The sequence below is a fragment of the Melospiza melodia genome, chromosome 1 (genome assembly GCF_035770615.1).
Source record: "Melospiza melodia melodia isolate bMelMel2 chromosome 1, bMelMel2.pri, whole genome shotgun sequence".
NCBI lineage: Eukaryota > Metazoa > Chordata > Aves > Passeriformes > Passerellidae > Melospiza > Melospiza melodia.
The window spans coordinates 46994825-47011294 of NC_086194.1; the positions used below are offsets into that span (position 1 = coordinate 46994825).

At 41.6% G+C, this 16470-nt stretch overlaps 1 protein-coding gene across 2 annotated transcripts in view; it reads left to right on the top strand.

The window, feature by feature from the left end:
* Window positions 1-16470, top strand: part of BMPER (BMP binding endothelial regulator) — a 145601-nt gene that overhangs the window by 14264 nt on the left and 114867 nt on the right. The window contains exon 3 of one of the 2 annotated variants that reach the window (XM_063156862.1): window positions 8739-8838. The exons of the other annotated variant lie outside the window; for it this stretch is intronic. Coding sequence (XP_063012932.1) covers window positions 8739-8838 — 100 coding nt within the window. The remainder of the gene's footprint in view (window positions 1-8738; window positions 8839-16470) is intronic. 2 annotated transcript variants of the gene reach the window in all.

The window sequence follows — 16470 nt, forward strand, 5'->3', positions numbered from 1 at the left end:
ATTGAAGCCCAAAACTAGAGCATTTGCCACTGCTGAAATCTCCAGTGTAAAGACTGAGTAAGCAGGCCTCAGACAGAGAAGGTAATAAAGATGCAATGACAGGTAATTATTGTTTGGATAATATATTTGTAGATTTAGCCTATCAAATTGTGATGAAATCATAATTATTTTAAAAGCAGTCAATGTATTTATTTTTAATACATGTCAAAGAAATTTTAATTCACAACATTAGAAGAAAAAATACTATTGGTCAGTATTTCATCTCTAATAGAAAATACAGTTACCAAAACCAAGAATTCTGAACTGATAGATTTGATTTTGAGGTGCTTTGATTTTGATGTCCTTTTTATTGTTTTAATGGCTTTGTTTATCTCTCACTGACATTATCTACCAGAAAATAGCAGTGTATAGTACTGGGATAACATTACTAAAGAAAGAAAAGCAGAATATTTTTAGGACACTCTTTTGATGGGCAGGGCTAATTTTTGAGATGAGCCACAACATGACACCCTGGCTTGATCTAAAATTTTGAATTAAAATAATTTAATAATTTATTTTAAACCATTGGTGTAACCTGCTTTCCCCTCTATCAAATCAGCTGGATAATCCATGAGTGTCATCTTCAATGATTTTTAGGAGTAGAATTTATTTTGGGTGTTTTCAGAACACTTTTCTTGGCCGACTTCTCCTACTCCAAGCCATCCTATGGCACTTAAGGGTGACCAGTATGCTCCAGGATACACCCAGGACAGCAATGCTGTTCCACATCTGCTGACTTCAGCTGTGTTTGGTGGACCAAGCTCAGATAGCAGAAGCTTTTATGGCCTTCAGCTGCCCGTCACTTCTCTGGGAGAATGAATTCTCCACCAGCTTCTGTCAGGGTAAACCAGACAGGACCAGGCTGGACCTTGCTTTCAGCATCACCCATTTAGCTGAAAATGGGCTGGGTAGTAATCATCCAAAAGGCTTTTCTGACTGATCTGAGTACCTGTGAACATCCAGCAAGGGGTAGATCATAAACTCACAGGGCTGGGTCAGTGAGCTTTTACAGCAGCATGGGTACAGGTTTGCAGCTGGAGCTTCAAATCGATAGGTATTGCCTGTGATTACCTTTTTCTTAGGTATTGTCATCAGGTTTAAGTAGTTGATAATTGATTCAAACTCTTCATTGACAAAGTAGAAACATAATCCAGTGAATTAAAATTCACAGAAAAATATGTGAATCTTAAAAGTGTGCATCTCATGAAATATGAAGGTGTGGTCTCCCACAGGAATCTCTGTATGTAACCCTTCCTTGAAATCTGGCTCCTGGATTACCATGGGTATTTTTTTTACTACAGTATGAACTGCTGGGAACTTGTGAAGGCCCTGTCTCTTTTTGCTAGAAGACTGCCATGCTATTCTGCTGACAGGTAAAGAGTGTTGCCTCTAACTGTGCAGCTGAAGAACTCTAATCTGAAGCTGCACTTGGATGTTGTGGTAGAGACAGGGAGACTGAGAGCTACATGGTCTGGATCCTGCTCTGGCTTTCTGACTGAAATGTCAGTCTGCAGTTACAGTAATTCTGTCTGGCCATGTCTGCCTTGTCCCTGAGCTCACTGGAGCAGGGATGTGCTGCAAAATGTTTGATGTTCTGGGACCCTGACCTCAGCTGCAGCCTAGGTATTAATGCCAGCAAGTGTAGGAGGAAGAGATGGGCTTTCTTTTCACCAAATGCTGGTGCACAGGGCTGCTGTCAGGGAGTGTAGGGATTGCAGCAGGCCACCAAGGTCACTTTCCTTGTGCTGGTGTACATCATTAAGCACAGTAAAAAAAAAAAAAAAAATCTGTTCAGACTGTAAGGGGTTGTGAGTGATTTGTCCTGAATCACTTGCACATACTCATGTCTTCCTCACAGCAGTGGGGAATACCCATTTGAAGTGAAATTTGGTGTCATCTTTCAGCAGGTCCCTTGTTTTAATCATCTTTCCTAGGGAGCAGGGAGAGCTCGAGTTATGAAGGGGGATGGTTGCTGCTGGCTGAGCATCACCACAGGGAAGGCTGCAGCCTCCTCCTGCTCACCCTGAGAGGCCAGATAAGCTAAACAGATTACAGGGATCAGGGGGGAAATCAAAGGCTACTGAGTGGTCTGCTCAAAAAGGAAAGAGACACTGTGAACTGAACTAAAATACTGTCACTTTTATCTTATGCAATTCATGCTGAAATCGTGGTCATGTTCTGCCACAGGCAAAGACCTAATGCTGAAGGTACTGAAGTGTTTGTTTGACTTCACTCCTGTGAGTTGTCCCATTACAATTTTACGTGCTTAAAATAATGGGACCTTTCTCTCTCTTGGTGAAGCATATGCCTTGGTGTTTGTAGGTTTATGTGGAGAGAATGCTATCATTTTCCTGAGAACAAACATCATTTCATAGGGAAATATTTTTTTCACCTTGAATTTAGACATGCATTTAGTGTGCTAAACCGCTTTTTACTGTACCCACAAAATTTGTTTTGCAAGAGAAAGAAACCCCAGCAGATGATTGGAAGGGAATAAGGGAAATGTGACCGTATCCTCATCTCCCTCATCTTGACAGTGATTCAAGGGTCTGCAGACATCTCTCCTTGAGGAGTGGTGTCTCCTGCCTGAAGCCTAATGGTGTGACTCTTGCTCAGGTAGAAGAAATGCTCATGGAAGACAGCAGTCCCACAGCTTTAGCAGGGATCTCTTGCTTGCATCAACTCTGGTTTGTAAATCGGGCCTGAGACAGAGTTCCAGGCAGGAGTGCCAAAGAAGCAAGGGTGCTATTTTCAGAAAGAGCCTCAGGTTTTGTCTAGACCATGAGTTGAGCATGTGTCTGAGCCTTGTTCTCGAGTTCAAGCTGGCCTAACATCGGGGCTGTTTGCACATAAACATAGGTGCAGGCACAGGCTTGGGACTCCCAAGCTTTGCTGAGGGACAGAGCCTGTGGGCAGTGCTGGCCCCAACCTTGGCTCCCGTGGCCTGTGTGGTGTGAGTGTCGCTTCTTGTGTGCTTGAGAGGATGCTCTGGCTGTGTGCAACACCTGGCAGAGAGCCCAGCAGCGTGGCCTAAGAACATGGGATCGTGGCACGTGGCAGGGGCCTGCCCTTTGCCTTGGGTGGAGAGGCCGCCCATGTGAATTGAATACACTTGTTTCATTAATTTTAAATGGCTCTTTCTTCTCCTAAGGCCACATGTGTGTATTTGAAAGCTCCATCCCATATTCCTTGGGGGTAACTTTTGCCATTGTTTGAAAATTGCTATTGTTTTCATGGGTGATCCCACAGCCTTCTCCTAGCAGAAACTTAAGGACACCCTGAGCTGCTTGCTGAGGACTCCATCAGAATTACAATGAATAGTGGTAAAAAATGAATGTTTTCAGGATTAGTCATTAATGGTAGTTGGTATTCCTACCTAATCTCTCTCTCTTGCTTTTATTTTTTTTCTCTCCACAGCATTTTTTTGGTTAAATGAAAGTTTAAGTAACATTTTTCCCGTTCAGTATAAATAATTAATAGCCTCAGGGTATTAGAAATGCAGCGCAAGCTTCCTAAAAGCATTTTCAATACATAAAAAGAAAGAAAGAAAAACAACCCCAGACCATCACTGTGGACATCTGTCCCCCTGAGAAACCACATCTTCAATGTCTTCTGCAGCCAGCTGTTACAGCACAAGAGTGGGCTCAGGATACCATCGATGGAAGCACTCCTTGGTACAGTCCTGAATAAACCAAGCAGACTCCTATTTTGCGTTCTTTTTCTTCCTTTTTTTTTTTTTTTTTTTTTTTTTTTTTTCCCTCTTGAAGCCAAATCCAGGTTGAAAAGAGCCATCCTCTTGGTGGCTGCTGTGAGCCGGCAGGACTCCAGTGGGGAACCCTGTAGAAAGTTGGCTGTGGCTTCCAAGCTGTGGTTTGGCACATATCCTCTCCAAGATCTCTGCCAAATATTCAGACTCCTTTTTAGTGTGTGGGTTTTTTTTTTTCTTTCCTTTTCATGTTGGCATTCTATTTAGCTGTACCGTATGAGTTTAAGGCTGTTAGTTTGATATAATTTGTCGCCAGAATGGGGTGTTTTGTGTGGGGTTCTTTGATGGAAGGTAAAAAATATGAGATGCATGTAAAAGCTGAACAAATTGCGTTGAGGGGAGGTTGTAGTAAAGGTAACGTGAAGCAGTAGCAGTGATAGTGGGTCTGGTTAGTGTATCTCTCTTGTGTGGGAATTTGACATCACCTCTGCATGCCTACTTAAGGAGATCCTTGGTTCTCATTGGAAAAAGGTGGGAGAGGGGAGAAACATGGACACCCAACACAATTTCTGATCTTTTCCCCAGACGCATTAAAACATGAGTTCTCCACAGCTGGGCTTGGTGAGTGCAGTGAGGAGTCCAGGGTGACCCTCCAGCACTTCTCTAAATTTTCCTTTTCAGGGGAGTCTGGGATCCAGAGTGAGCCCTTTGCTGAGCTGAGCACTGGCTGGGGAGTTGCGTCAGACGCGGCAGCATTGTTCTGGATCAGCCTGACCTCTTTTAAAAAAATACCCGTTTTTCCAACACTAATAGAAACCTTAGCTGAGGTTCTCTCCCTTTCTGTGTGTGTGCCTGAGCACTAAATTAAAAAAAAAAAATAATCCCAGATGTGAATCTATAAACCATCTGTTTAAAATAACTATTGTGCAGGACTGTAATTAAAAGTTATTTATTATGAATCTTGGGATCCTATTATGGATTTGACTGACTCCCAGCTTTCTGACTTAGGAAAGGGTTTATGTATTTATGGGCCATGTGTCTCTTCCGCACTTCTTGGTGCCAGAGTGCATGTCCTTTAAACAAAAGGGAAAAAAAATCCCCTACCCTCCCATAACAGTTGGCTTCTGACTGTTGCCGTCTAAGAAGTTTTCTCTTAAGAACAGCAAAATTCAAAGTATCTGAGAGCTTTCAACAGATTCAGAGACACTGTTGACAGCCCAGATGGAGGCTTGGTAATACAGCTCTCCTGCATGCAGCTACTTAGCCACTCTCTAAATGTATGGCTGGGACAAGTAATGAAATGTTATGGTTACTGAGGGTAGGAGGGGACATAACTGGGAGGAAAGGATTTGTTGCTCAAGTCCCATTTGCTCTCAGCCTCCACTTTGCCCTTGTGAAATGGGAGGGGAGGAGGCAGCAGAACTGAAACAAGCAGATGGATAGTAGACATTAAGAGCAGTGTTTTGGGCAACTGGGTGAAGGGAAAAACCCAGCCTCCAGATGACAATTACTCTTTTGTTTTATTTTTGTACTTTTACACCCAGTGGACTCAGGAGATCTGCACTGGATAATGCCTGACTGCAATAGACTAAACAATGATTTACCAGCCCTGCTTTATCTGCTGCAGGCCTGTGATGGATCAGCATGGTACATTAACCCTTTCCTCCACATCTGCTGACCTTGTTTTCCACAAGATACAACACTGAGATAAAACAGCAGGACTTTTTTAGAAAGAATTTTGGGATAATAGTAATAATAGTAGTAGAAGCTGTAGGAGGATGCAGTTCCCTGGAATTACGTTCATCTCTTCTTACTTCAAGAGGGATTTTGCCAGGAGGACAATGCCAGGGCAGCAGTATGTTACAATTGGGGCTCTACTGTATGTTTTTTTCACCAGAAGACCCCACAAGGAGTGGTGGGGTTGCAATCCTGAGCAATGCTGTACCTCACACCCTGGAAGAGCAGCCCAGCCCTGATGGCAGGGAGTTAGGCAGCATGGGATGACATGTGAAACAGCCTGTTTTGGAGCTATAGCAAGCTAGAGAGGATGAACATCAGCTTTGCAAATCTTACCCTTTTTTAGTGCTTAGCTGCTCTTCTCCTTTGTGCTGGCAAAGATTGGCTCTATTTACCTGGGATACATGGAGCTGTCCTTTAAGGCAGGAGGAGCTTGAAGCTTCTGCTCCAAGGGACAGAGCTAACCTTCCATTTTAATTTTGGGAAAAAAAAAACCCAAACAAAAGAAGCAAAACAAAAGAAAAATCAAACAAAAAAAACCCAACAACAAAAAAGTGCAGTGGGTGATGATTGTGGCACCTCCTCCCTACCTTTCAGCACTGTGCTGTAATAACTGAGCTTTGAGTCAGTGATCCAGATTTGCTGCCCTCCACATCCAGAGGCAATTCAATGACTCATCTCCTGCTTTCCCCACAAGTGCCCTTGCTGTAAGAACCAGTGACTTGTGGGGGCATGAAGAACAAGCCCCTTTCTGCTGAAGTCAGGCCACTGAACAGCAAATAGTTCAAAGCCTACTGAGATAAAGGAAATGTGGATCTGTAGCCTACTGCTTAAGACATTCTCTAGGGGGAAGGACCCTTCAGGTCCTGTCACTGCACTGTGGCCACTAATATTCTTCATGTGGAACAGCTGCTTAATGCAACACAGCCCTTGGCATCAGCACATGAATTCCAAAATCTTCCCTCCCAGAAAACCTGCTAAACCAGCAGCTTTGCTGGTGATAAGGAAAGAAGAGCAAGACCCGAATTTGGCTGGCCCCCTGGGGTGGCTCAGTGGTACCAACCTCATAATTGGGGAGAATTTTTCTGATTTTAGCAATGTGGGGGAAACAGGAGGCTTCTGCTGGGAACAGTAACTAGCAGGTATCTCCTGTTTGAAATATGTGTGTTGGGATCATCCTTAGGAACTTCTTGCATTGCCAACAGGAAGATACCATGTTAGGATGTACCTGAGGGCAGAAGGAGGCAGACAGCACTCAGGGTAGAAATTGCCTGGGAAGCTGGGCTGCATGAGGAATTTGCCTCCGGAGTCCTCTGGGAACCAGGGAACTAAAAAAAAAACCAGAGCTCTGTTATTTTTTTTTTTTTTGTCCCTCTTGCTGCCATCTGCAGCAACAATGTTGTCCTCGAAGAGGGATTCCAATGGGCAGCTGCCCACTGTCCCCCCTTGCACACACCCAGCCCAGCCAGGTTGGATCTGAAGGGCACTGTGCTTCTCTCAGAGGTGCACGATGCATGCTGCAGCTGGGTAAGCCATGTTCTCCACAGGAACAAACTCTAAACTGGGTTTTGCCCCTCCTTCACACCCACTTTCACCAGGCAGAAGACTTTCCCACAGATAAAGGTAGTGGGGCTGATAGGCTTATTAAATCTTTCCTTAAGCAAACTCATTAGAGAGCATCTTAGTAGAACCCTTTAAAATACAGACTGTAGTTGAGTTGGTAAGTTTGGTTCTGCTGCCCTTCAGCAATCTTTATGAAGCACCATGTTCCTGCAAAGGGAATCTAGAGTCCTCTGAGCGCTTTAAAAGAGACATTGAACCACTTGAATTCCGTGTCGTGGCTGCTTTGTGCCAGTCCAGAGCTACAGACCAGCCATAAATTCAGCTTAACCTGCTGGTTAAATTGCATTTATGGTTGCTCTGCAGTGCTGGAGTGATGCAGAACAGCCAGCACTGCAGTGACCTGGCTTTTTACAGTAATGGTTTGTGTTCCTGCAGCTGCGCTTTAGGGCCTGATTCTCATTTGCTGATTTCACACTGTCTTGGTGAGAGTGAGTCCTCATTTACACTGATAAGACTGAAGTGCCTTTATAGCTCCCATCAGATCAGGCAGTGACTTTGAAGTAAATAAACCTCTGATTTTAGACAAAGGGCTGGAGTGTAATAAAAGCTGTGTGTTATTCTTCACAGGCACCTTGAATAAGGCCACAGGGAGCAAAGTAAAAAGACTGTAAAGCACATCTTCTTTTTCTTGAGTTTTATGATTTACATTTTTCTAGCCCTTTGATTTTTTGGTCTCTAATTAAGTCATAAGATGGAGTGAGGTGGGTACTTGCATGTTCTAGATGGCCACCTGTGTAACCTAATGAACTGAGCTACTAATTATAGGTGGAGGTCACTTCAGAGGGCCACTTCAACTAAGGAATTTGAAGTAGCAAAATTTTACTAAAAGAAACGCCCCAAGTATTTGTTTTCTGCACCTATTTAATGGCAGGGATAACCAAAAGGGTTGACACCACTGCGGCAAGGTAGGCAATAAATGGAATATTTCTGCTGCCTGCTGTTGCACATCCTCTATTGACATTCCTTAATGTGGTTAATGTGCTCTTTGGCCTTGGGAAATCGCTGGCTTTTTGCCATAGCAAGATGACATTATAATGTACAGTGATTCTGTCTGCTCGTGGAGTTTCATTGATTCTCAGCATTTTGGGGAGAAAGATGAATTACATTAATCATCTTGCCTGGTATAGTACACAGTAGCCTCTTTCAAAGAACCTCTAGGCAAAATTGATGTTCTGCAGTGGCAGAATTTTGTTTTCTCTGAGGTTACTGCCTTTTTCTCTGCTGTTTGTCTTTCTGTTACAGTGAGAAGTGATTCCTAAGCTGTGCAGTTTATGGGGTAGCTCCTCAACACCCTGAGGATATTTTAACAAGGACATGATGTAGGTAGTTGTTCATTTAAGTAACATGGATCTCCTCAGTGCAGCACATTTTCTGTACGACACTGGGCAGCAGTTATGGATTACTGTCTAAGTGGGGTTTAAACATCATTTACTTGGGCTCCTGGATTATTCTAAGACTGTTTTCTACTGTGTTCCTTCAAGAGAAGAAAGATGCATTGAATCACAAGGACCTCTCCTGAAGCAAAAGAGCAGGCTGCTGGCCCCACACTTTATTTTCTGAAATGCAAGAAATGGTAGCCTTGGGTTTGGTTTGCTTGTAATAGCTTTTGTCTTTTTTTTTTTTTTTTTTCCAGAATAAGGAAGTGACGTGCAAAAGGGAGAAGTGTCCAGTGCTCTCCAAGGACTGTGCTCTCGTCATTAAGCAGAGAGGAGCTTGCTGTGAGCGTTGCAAAGGTGCCATTCCCTTCCTGTCATTTTCCCTCCTTTTAAAAAGCTATCAGTGCACATTTTGGTTGCCAAAGATAGGAGTAAACTCACAGCTTCTCAGCTGGGACTTGGCTGCCACCAGAGGCTGGAAGAGGGCAGTAACCATAATTGAAATAAATTTGTTTGCAAAGCTGAGGGAAATACATAAATTCACATATTTGTCCTGCAATTATTAGTCCTTGCACAGCAACTGTCCTTTAGAAATACATCTTTATTCTTCATTGCTATGTTGTTGATATTTTAGGAGTTCTAATTTTATCAGTCTTATTTTAGGTCAACATCAATGTAGTAGCAATCACTAGTAGTCACTGGTCAGTAAGAATTTCTTTAGCTTTTTATCTGGTTGGACAGAATAAGAATAATACTTCTGATTAATAAAGAGCAGGGAAATTAATTATCCATGGCTATTCCTATTTCTCCCCTTGAAAAGAAACAAACAAAGCAAATTTTATTCATTTTATTAAACATTTCCTGATTAAAACAATAATATTGTGGACATTTTTATGAAAGCCAAATAAGCAACAATCTAAATATTATACATTTATTTATTGACCAACACTATATATTCCAATCTGTTTAAAATGAGATAATGATCAAATAATAATAAATAAAAAAAAGTGTAAGCATGCATGGCATGTATCTGCTGTGTTTAACCACATGAAAAATAAGCAAGTAGATGTAGTCTTTTTTTTTTTAAATTGATACAGTAATGATATGCTCTAAACCAATAATTTTGCTGAGGGACTGCTTCCATAATCAATGGTGTGGAGAATGTCAAATTCAAGCAGCTCTATTTTATTTTTCCTCTGTCACTTTTAATTTCCACTGGTGATTGTGTGGGATTGAGAGGGAGGTAGGGTAAGATAAATTGCTGGGAAATAAAAGAATTTCTTGCCTTCCCAGAGGAAACACAAATTCAGGAAAACAGATAATGCTGAAATTTAGATGGAAGAGGCATAATGGATGTGCATTTTTCCTGGAAGGTTGCAGAGGTGTGTTAGATGCTTTGCTTCTGTGCTGCAGCTTTGGAATAGGTTTGGCAAGCTCCAATTTGAGGATTTGTCTAGAAACATAACACTTAAAGAGAAGGAAGTGAACTGGAAAAGAAAATTAAACCATTACTGAAACAATAAGAATTTGAAATTAAAGATTTTACATAAATTAAATGAAATTTATTTATTTTGTCAAACCATGTTTAGTATCAGCTTTGTAGGAAAAGGTTGCTAAGTGTCAGCTGGATTAGGATGGACTTTGATTTTTCAGTTTCAAAATGGGATGTGTATTTGCTCAATGGTCTGAAAATTCTATATACATACATATGCATATGTGAATGCATGCATGCAAAATGAAAAGAATGAATGTTTCAAAGCTGAGCAAACAATATTTTAATTCAAACAGTATTTCAATTCAGACTCCTTTTAACATTTTCTGTTTATCCTGAATTGGGGTGGGTACCTACAGAACACTATGGATAGGCTTGAGCCTGGCATCTGCAGATTGGTATGCTTGACATCTCTAATGGGATAATTAATATAAACTATTCAAAAACAGAATCAGGAGGCAAATGGGTACTTGAGATAGAAGAAGGATGAATTAGCTGGAGGGATGAGTTAGATAATATACTAGTTAGCTAGTAGTATGTTGTTTTCATAGTAATTAAATGTTGCCAACATATCCTTGCAAAGTTCTCAATTTGCCAAAGTGCTCGGAAATGACCCAGAGAAGGGGTGAAGAGGGACAGGAAGTTTGCTGCTGGTGCCCTGATCTCTGCAGCATAGCAAAGCAGGAGGATGCCCTGTGAGGAGCTGCAAAAGGCTCTCAGGGCACTGAACAACTGATGACAAAGCAGCAAAGGAAGGTAACATGGATGGGAATAAATGGATGCCCAGAGGACAAAACAGTCATAACTTTACAAATACAATTCTGGGCTCTGAGTTGACAATAACTGAATAGCAACTGTTTCTGAGTGTTAAAGAGGATACTTCTGTGGCACAATCAACTCAACCTTCAGCAGTTCTCCAGGGGGAAAATTGAATTCTGAGTTTGTTAGGAAAGGAGCAAGGTACAAATCAAAATGCCCTGTTTTCCCTCTGAGTCAGACAGGCTGCTTATTCCTGCCCTTCTGGAGGCTAAACTAGAGCTATGGACCTTGGTCTATATTTTTCACACTTCCCAAGGTGTCTCATAGTAGCAGCTATGAGAAGATTATTGACTAGAAGGGTTTTTGGTCTGATCTAAGATGTCAGTTTCTATGTGCTTAAAATGCAAGAAGAACATTAAATTTCATAATTCAAAGGGGGAAAAAAAAGCTCTCAAGGACTGAATTTTCAAAGTAGATGTGAAATTTCTGAGTAAGTTTTTCTGTGCTAGCTGAAAGGCAAAGCAAAATATGCAACCATTTCAATCCCACAGTCTTGACACCGCCCTCTGTCCCCAGGTTGTTCTGGTTCCAGGGGAAGAGGCTGATGGAGCCACCTCTACCCCAGGGCAGGCTGCTCTCCCAGCACTCTGAACCCTGCTGGAGATCCTGCTCTGTTCTGTGCCAGGCCTAAAACGAGTGTGCCATGGGGGTAGCTGGGGAATGAAGGCTGCAAACACCAGGCTGGCAGTGCACAGCGCTTCAGCTGCTCCCTTTGGTGTCCCAGCACCTCCCCAGCACTCCCCACACAAAGCTCAGCTGCAGCAGGGATTGGCCCTGCAGCACTTATTCTCAGTTACTATTTTGTCAAGCTGCCAGAGTGCCCATGGGGAATGCAAGCAGGAAAAGGGAAACAGGGAGTTTTTTTTCTAAATTTTTTTTACTAGTTGCATTTCATCTAAACATGAACAAAATGTTACCAAGGAAAGACATCAGAACCTGATGACTTTTTTCTTGGCTTTGTTCCCAAAGCCTGGGAGAGCTTTATCAAGCCTTACAGGCTCTTGCCAGCTCTCTTTGATAGCTTCACATTTTCCTACCTTGTGAAGAAATGAACGAGTGAGTGAATGAATGAATGGCTGCTGTCATCCGAGTGCAACACCAGGAGGATAACTTTAAGACCAAAGGGCATGTTCCAGAGCAGGCTTGTGTAGGAAGGGAACCACCTCTCATGACTCATTTGTGACATTTCTGCCAGTGCATTTCATTCTATCATGAGGAGCACGAGGACATTCCCTGCCCACTGCAGGGGGGTTGGACTAGATGACCTTTAAAGGTCCCTTGCAACCCAAACTATTCTGATGGTACCTGCAGCAGTGCGCCCACCTGAACTCTCCTCTTCAGAGCTCTGCATACAGGAGAAACTGAATTGTTGGTAGAGAACTTTTCCTGCAAATGGTTGTGTGCTGGGCATAAGTCCCATGCTTCCATGTGGGTATTTGTATGCTACTTAGATAATTTATAGCACTTCTTTTTTTTTCATATTTTGTAATAAACAGGAAAAGGAAGGAGCAGCTACTAGTAGAGCTTTTGCAATCAGAAAAATCACTGTGCTGGAAAGTAGCATATGGAAAGGTTTGGCTTTGCTTTGTCACAGAATTACAGAATATTCTGAGTCGGAAAGATCCCTCAAGGATCATCAAATTCTGACTCCAGGCCCTGCACAGGATAAGAATGTGCCTGAGAACATTGTCCAAATGCTTCTTGAACTCTGTCAGGCTTAGTGCTGTGACCACTTCCCTGGGGAGCCTGTTCCAGTTCCCAACCACCCTCTGGGTGAAAAACCTTTCCCTAATATCCAGCCAGAACCTCCCCTGACACAGCCTCATTCCCTCAGGTCCTGTTACTGCTCACCACAGAGAAGAGACCTGTGCCAGCCCCCCTGCCCTTCTGCTTCCCCTTGGGAGGAAATTGAAGGCTGCAATGAGGTCTAAGATTTAAATTGGGATTTGAGATTTAAATCCTCCAGAATAGCCATTTGTTTTAACTTTTGTTTTAACTTTCTGTTCTTGACTTTTGGGCCATAGGACCTAAATTGTAAAGTTGGTGGGGCAAAGCTCACTCTTGCTGTGTGTTTGTGAAAAGTCTGGAACAGAGAAATGTGGGGCCCTTGATTATGGCTCCCTGCTGCAAGGAGAATGCAGGTGACTCAGTGTAATAGGAAAAGTTTTCAGTAAGGTTATCCTTTTGACAGATATTTTCTGTAGTTTGTAAAACATACCACGTACCTCTAGCATGCTATTAATTTTGAAAATACTAAAAAATTAGGCCCTGTATTACTTTTGCATGGGATAAATAGGTCACTTTTCATCTCTCATTTTACTTAATATATTTAATGAAAACCTATAAGGTCACTGAGATTATAGAAATAGATTTGGCAGCATTATCTTATTTAGTTGGATAGAGACCTATCACTTACATATAGAGCTCTCTACACATTGACTAGTAAGTTATTTGCACTCTGAAGAAGTGATAATACTGGCTCAGGACTGCATAAAGTTTGCATTTCTAAAATTGTGAGCCATATTCTACTCTCTTATCTTAAGAATCTTGATCTTCTATGGATGTTCAAAGAAAAAGTTGGTGGGAATTCTTTTACAACAAAGGAAAGATGTTCAGAATTTTCTTTCGCTTCTCATATGCAATTTTGCATTTTCTGTCCTTGTTAACCTTGTTAACTTTTGAGAATTTTTGGGAGGGTTTGTTTTTTGTTTTTTTTTTTTGGTTTTGTTTTTTTTTTTTTTTTTGTGGTTGGTTTTTTGGTTTTCCTTTTAGTAATTAATTATTGATCTTAGAAATTCTTGCGCTATGCTCCATTGAAATGGAATCCATCAGAGAATGGAATCCCAGCCCAGGCAGCAACAGTGCTTGGTCTACTAAATATTGAATATCCAAAGGTATCATAGTTAATTGTGCATTTCTTGGAAAGGATATCAAATACTATGGTTGAGGATTGCAGCCAATTTCAACTATTAGGCTGGCTTGCAAAGGAAGTTAGAGGGAGGCTGTGAGATTATCAGTGTTCTGGCTGCTCTGCTGGCACCCTGCAGGATCCAAATGTACCTCTGCACTCTGTTTGCCTCTGGACAGCCCTAGTGTGAGGTGCCCAACACCATTTTGGTGTTCTGCTGCAAGACTGACTGGGGGGACCTTTTTGCGGTGCACTACAACTTGCAGCCCATCCTTGCATGCTCTAAGGCAAGCTGTCAGAGGCAAGGGATAATACATGGATGGAGGGGGATGGGATGTGAAGATAATATGTGTATTTTCCTAAAGAAATTTCTTTCACCTTCACCTGAATAATCTAGACCTGGCTTCTGTCAGGGACTGGCTATGAGAGATGGTTTGAGAATATAATCAAGTCTTAACTTTTCTTTTGGCCCTTCTCAGTGCTTCTGAGTCCCTTGCTAGAGTGTTCCAGCTCTAAACCAGAAGGTCTGTTTCTTGAGGCTGGAAGTCCAGGTTCATCTCAGTGTTCATTCAGATGTTAGGTTTGTATCTGAAGAAAAGGCAGAGGTTTTGAAGCTGTGACAAACAGCCACCAGGGACAGTACCATTCAGTATCACCACAGTGCCACCTTTGATTACTTCTGGTTATGCCTAAGAAAAGGACTTTATCTCTCCATCCTTTCTTTGAGTTGACTCTTCTTTCAAAGGTCGTAGCAGATACATTTGACATCTCTTGAATGTCTGGTGTATACTGTTGTGTTCAGTAGTGCCTCAAATTTCAGATACTCTTATTTACCCTGGTGAATATAATTTTCCATTTATGTAAGAAATTTCAATGAACACTCTTGTCGTGTTGTTGTAAACAGTTTTTCAGTCAAATATCAGTTACACAGATTTTCACATTGATGGTTTTACATGAAATGTTTTTCTGTAACAAAATGATAAACATCTTAGGACATGTAGTACTGGAATAGGAATTTTTTTACTATTTAATTTTGAAGGTGTAAGCTGTACAGATCTTGGATGATTTTGCTGGTGTGGGAAAATTGGGTACAAGAGCAAGTAATTTTATCACTGAGCAACATCATTCATGGCAGCCCTCATAACCATGAGAGGTGAAAGCTCTCCAGCTGCCAGGCTTGGCAAGCACAATGAGTATCAGCTCAGGATTCAATGGCAGCCCTCACTGTATGCCATTTTGAATTGCAAGGTTCTTAGGAACCCTGCAGGGCAAATTTTTTTCACCCTATACGTGGAACACGAGACATTTGGGAAGGTAAAATTCAGTTCCAGTTGTGTGCAAGGGCCAAAAACAGCACTGGGAGGAGCTGATGTCTTTGTTTCTGCTGCTGTTTGCTCAGTGAATATGGGCTGCTTTGCATCCTCTGTGTGTGAACTGTGTGGTCCTAGCACAGCTCACCCCCGTGGCCTCCTCACTCTGCTGTGGTGGGCAGCCTTTAAATGGCCCCTGTGCATCCCTTGGGTACTGTAATTGCCATGGTTCAGCTGCAAATAGGTTTGCTGGACTTGGTTAGAGAGGAAAGAGTTGGATTTTCACTGTTTAGAGCTAGGCTTGATAAGCATGGGAGGTTTTGTATACATTTTCATGCTTCTGTGTTGACAAATGAAGACCAGGGTTACTCAACAGGAAGTTTAATTTTCTGGTAGCTGTCAATGGCTCTACCATCACTGCTACATGTGAAAATATATTTCATAATAGGTATATGTGTGATTCACAGTTCTTTTAGTTTGGCTAACTGATTTCCTGCCAGAGAAATACTGCAGAATGTGCACGTTATTGGTGTGGTTTTTTTGTTTAGGGTTTTGGGGTTGGCTCTTTTTTTTGGCTAGAACTGGTATTTAGTGTTAGCATGCCTGGATACCTCCCTGAGGATTAATTTATCAAACACTAAATAAAACATGTCTTCTGACTCTTTTCTTTTCCCTGATGTTTATTTTCCATGCCAAAAGAGAGGTTGCATTTTTAAACAGAAAGTGGAGGGAAAGCAAAAAAAAAGACTTAATAGGAGAAGAAAGATGCTGAAGAAATGAGGGATGAGGAGCCAGTCTATTGTGCACCAATCTATCACTTTCTCTTGGGAGAATAAGGAAATGACTTGTCTATAAAATTCTCATTAGACTAAAATAAGCACAAGTTTCTTCTGGAATCTAATTAGGCTATGTCAAATTGAGTAATAAAGGGGTTTTTTTTAATGAACTCCTGAGGACACTGGCAGAACTTTAGCACTACTAAACTGTCTCTTACAGTCAATTTCCCTATCTTCATGGTACTGTTATATGGGTGGGTATCTGGGGAAGAAGAAAAAAGGTCATTTATCAGAGTTGTACAATTTGGAAAGACAAATGTCTTCCTGATCATCGGCTTGTCCACATGCCAACAGAAAAATCTGCCATAATTCTCCTCTTTTGTTATTCTAGTCCAATTCTCCATAACGATGCTTGTTTAATAATGAAATTGTTCTTTCAAATTAAATTGGCCAAGGGTTGGTTTATTATATTTGAAACAAAAGTGCCCAAGTATGGCATGCACAACATTGAAACAAAGTAGCTAAATAATTATATTAGAAGTTATTTTACTGTTTTAGCATCATTCTTTTTTGTGTCAGAGGAACTAAATCTGGAGGATCATTTTGCCTTTAACAGGTGACTAGAAGGTAATTAGCATTAGTTTCCACTGCATATGCAACAATTGACCAACTTCAAAGTATTTA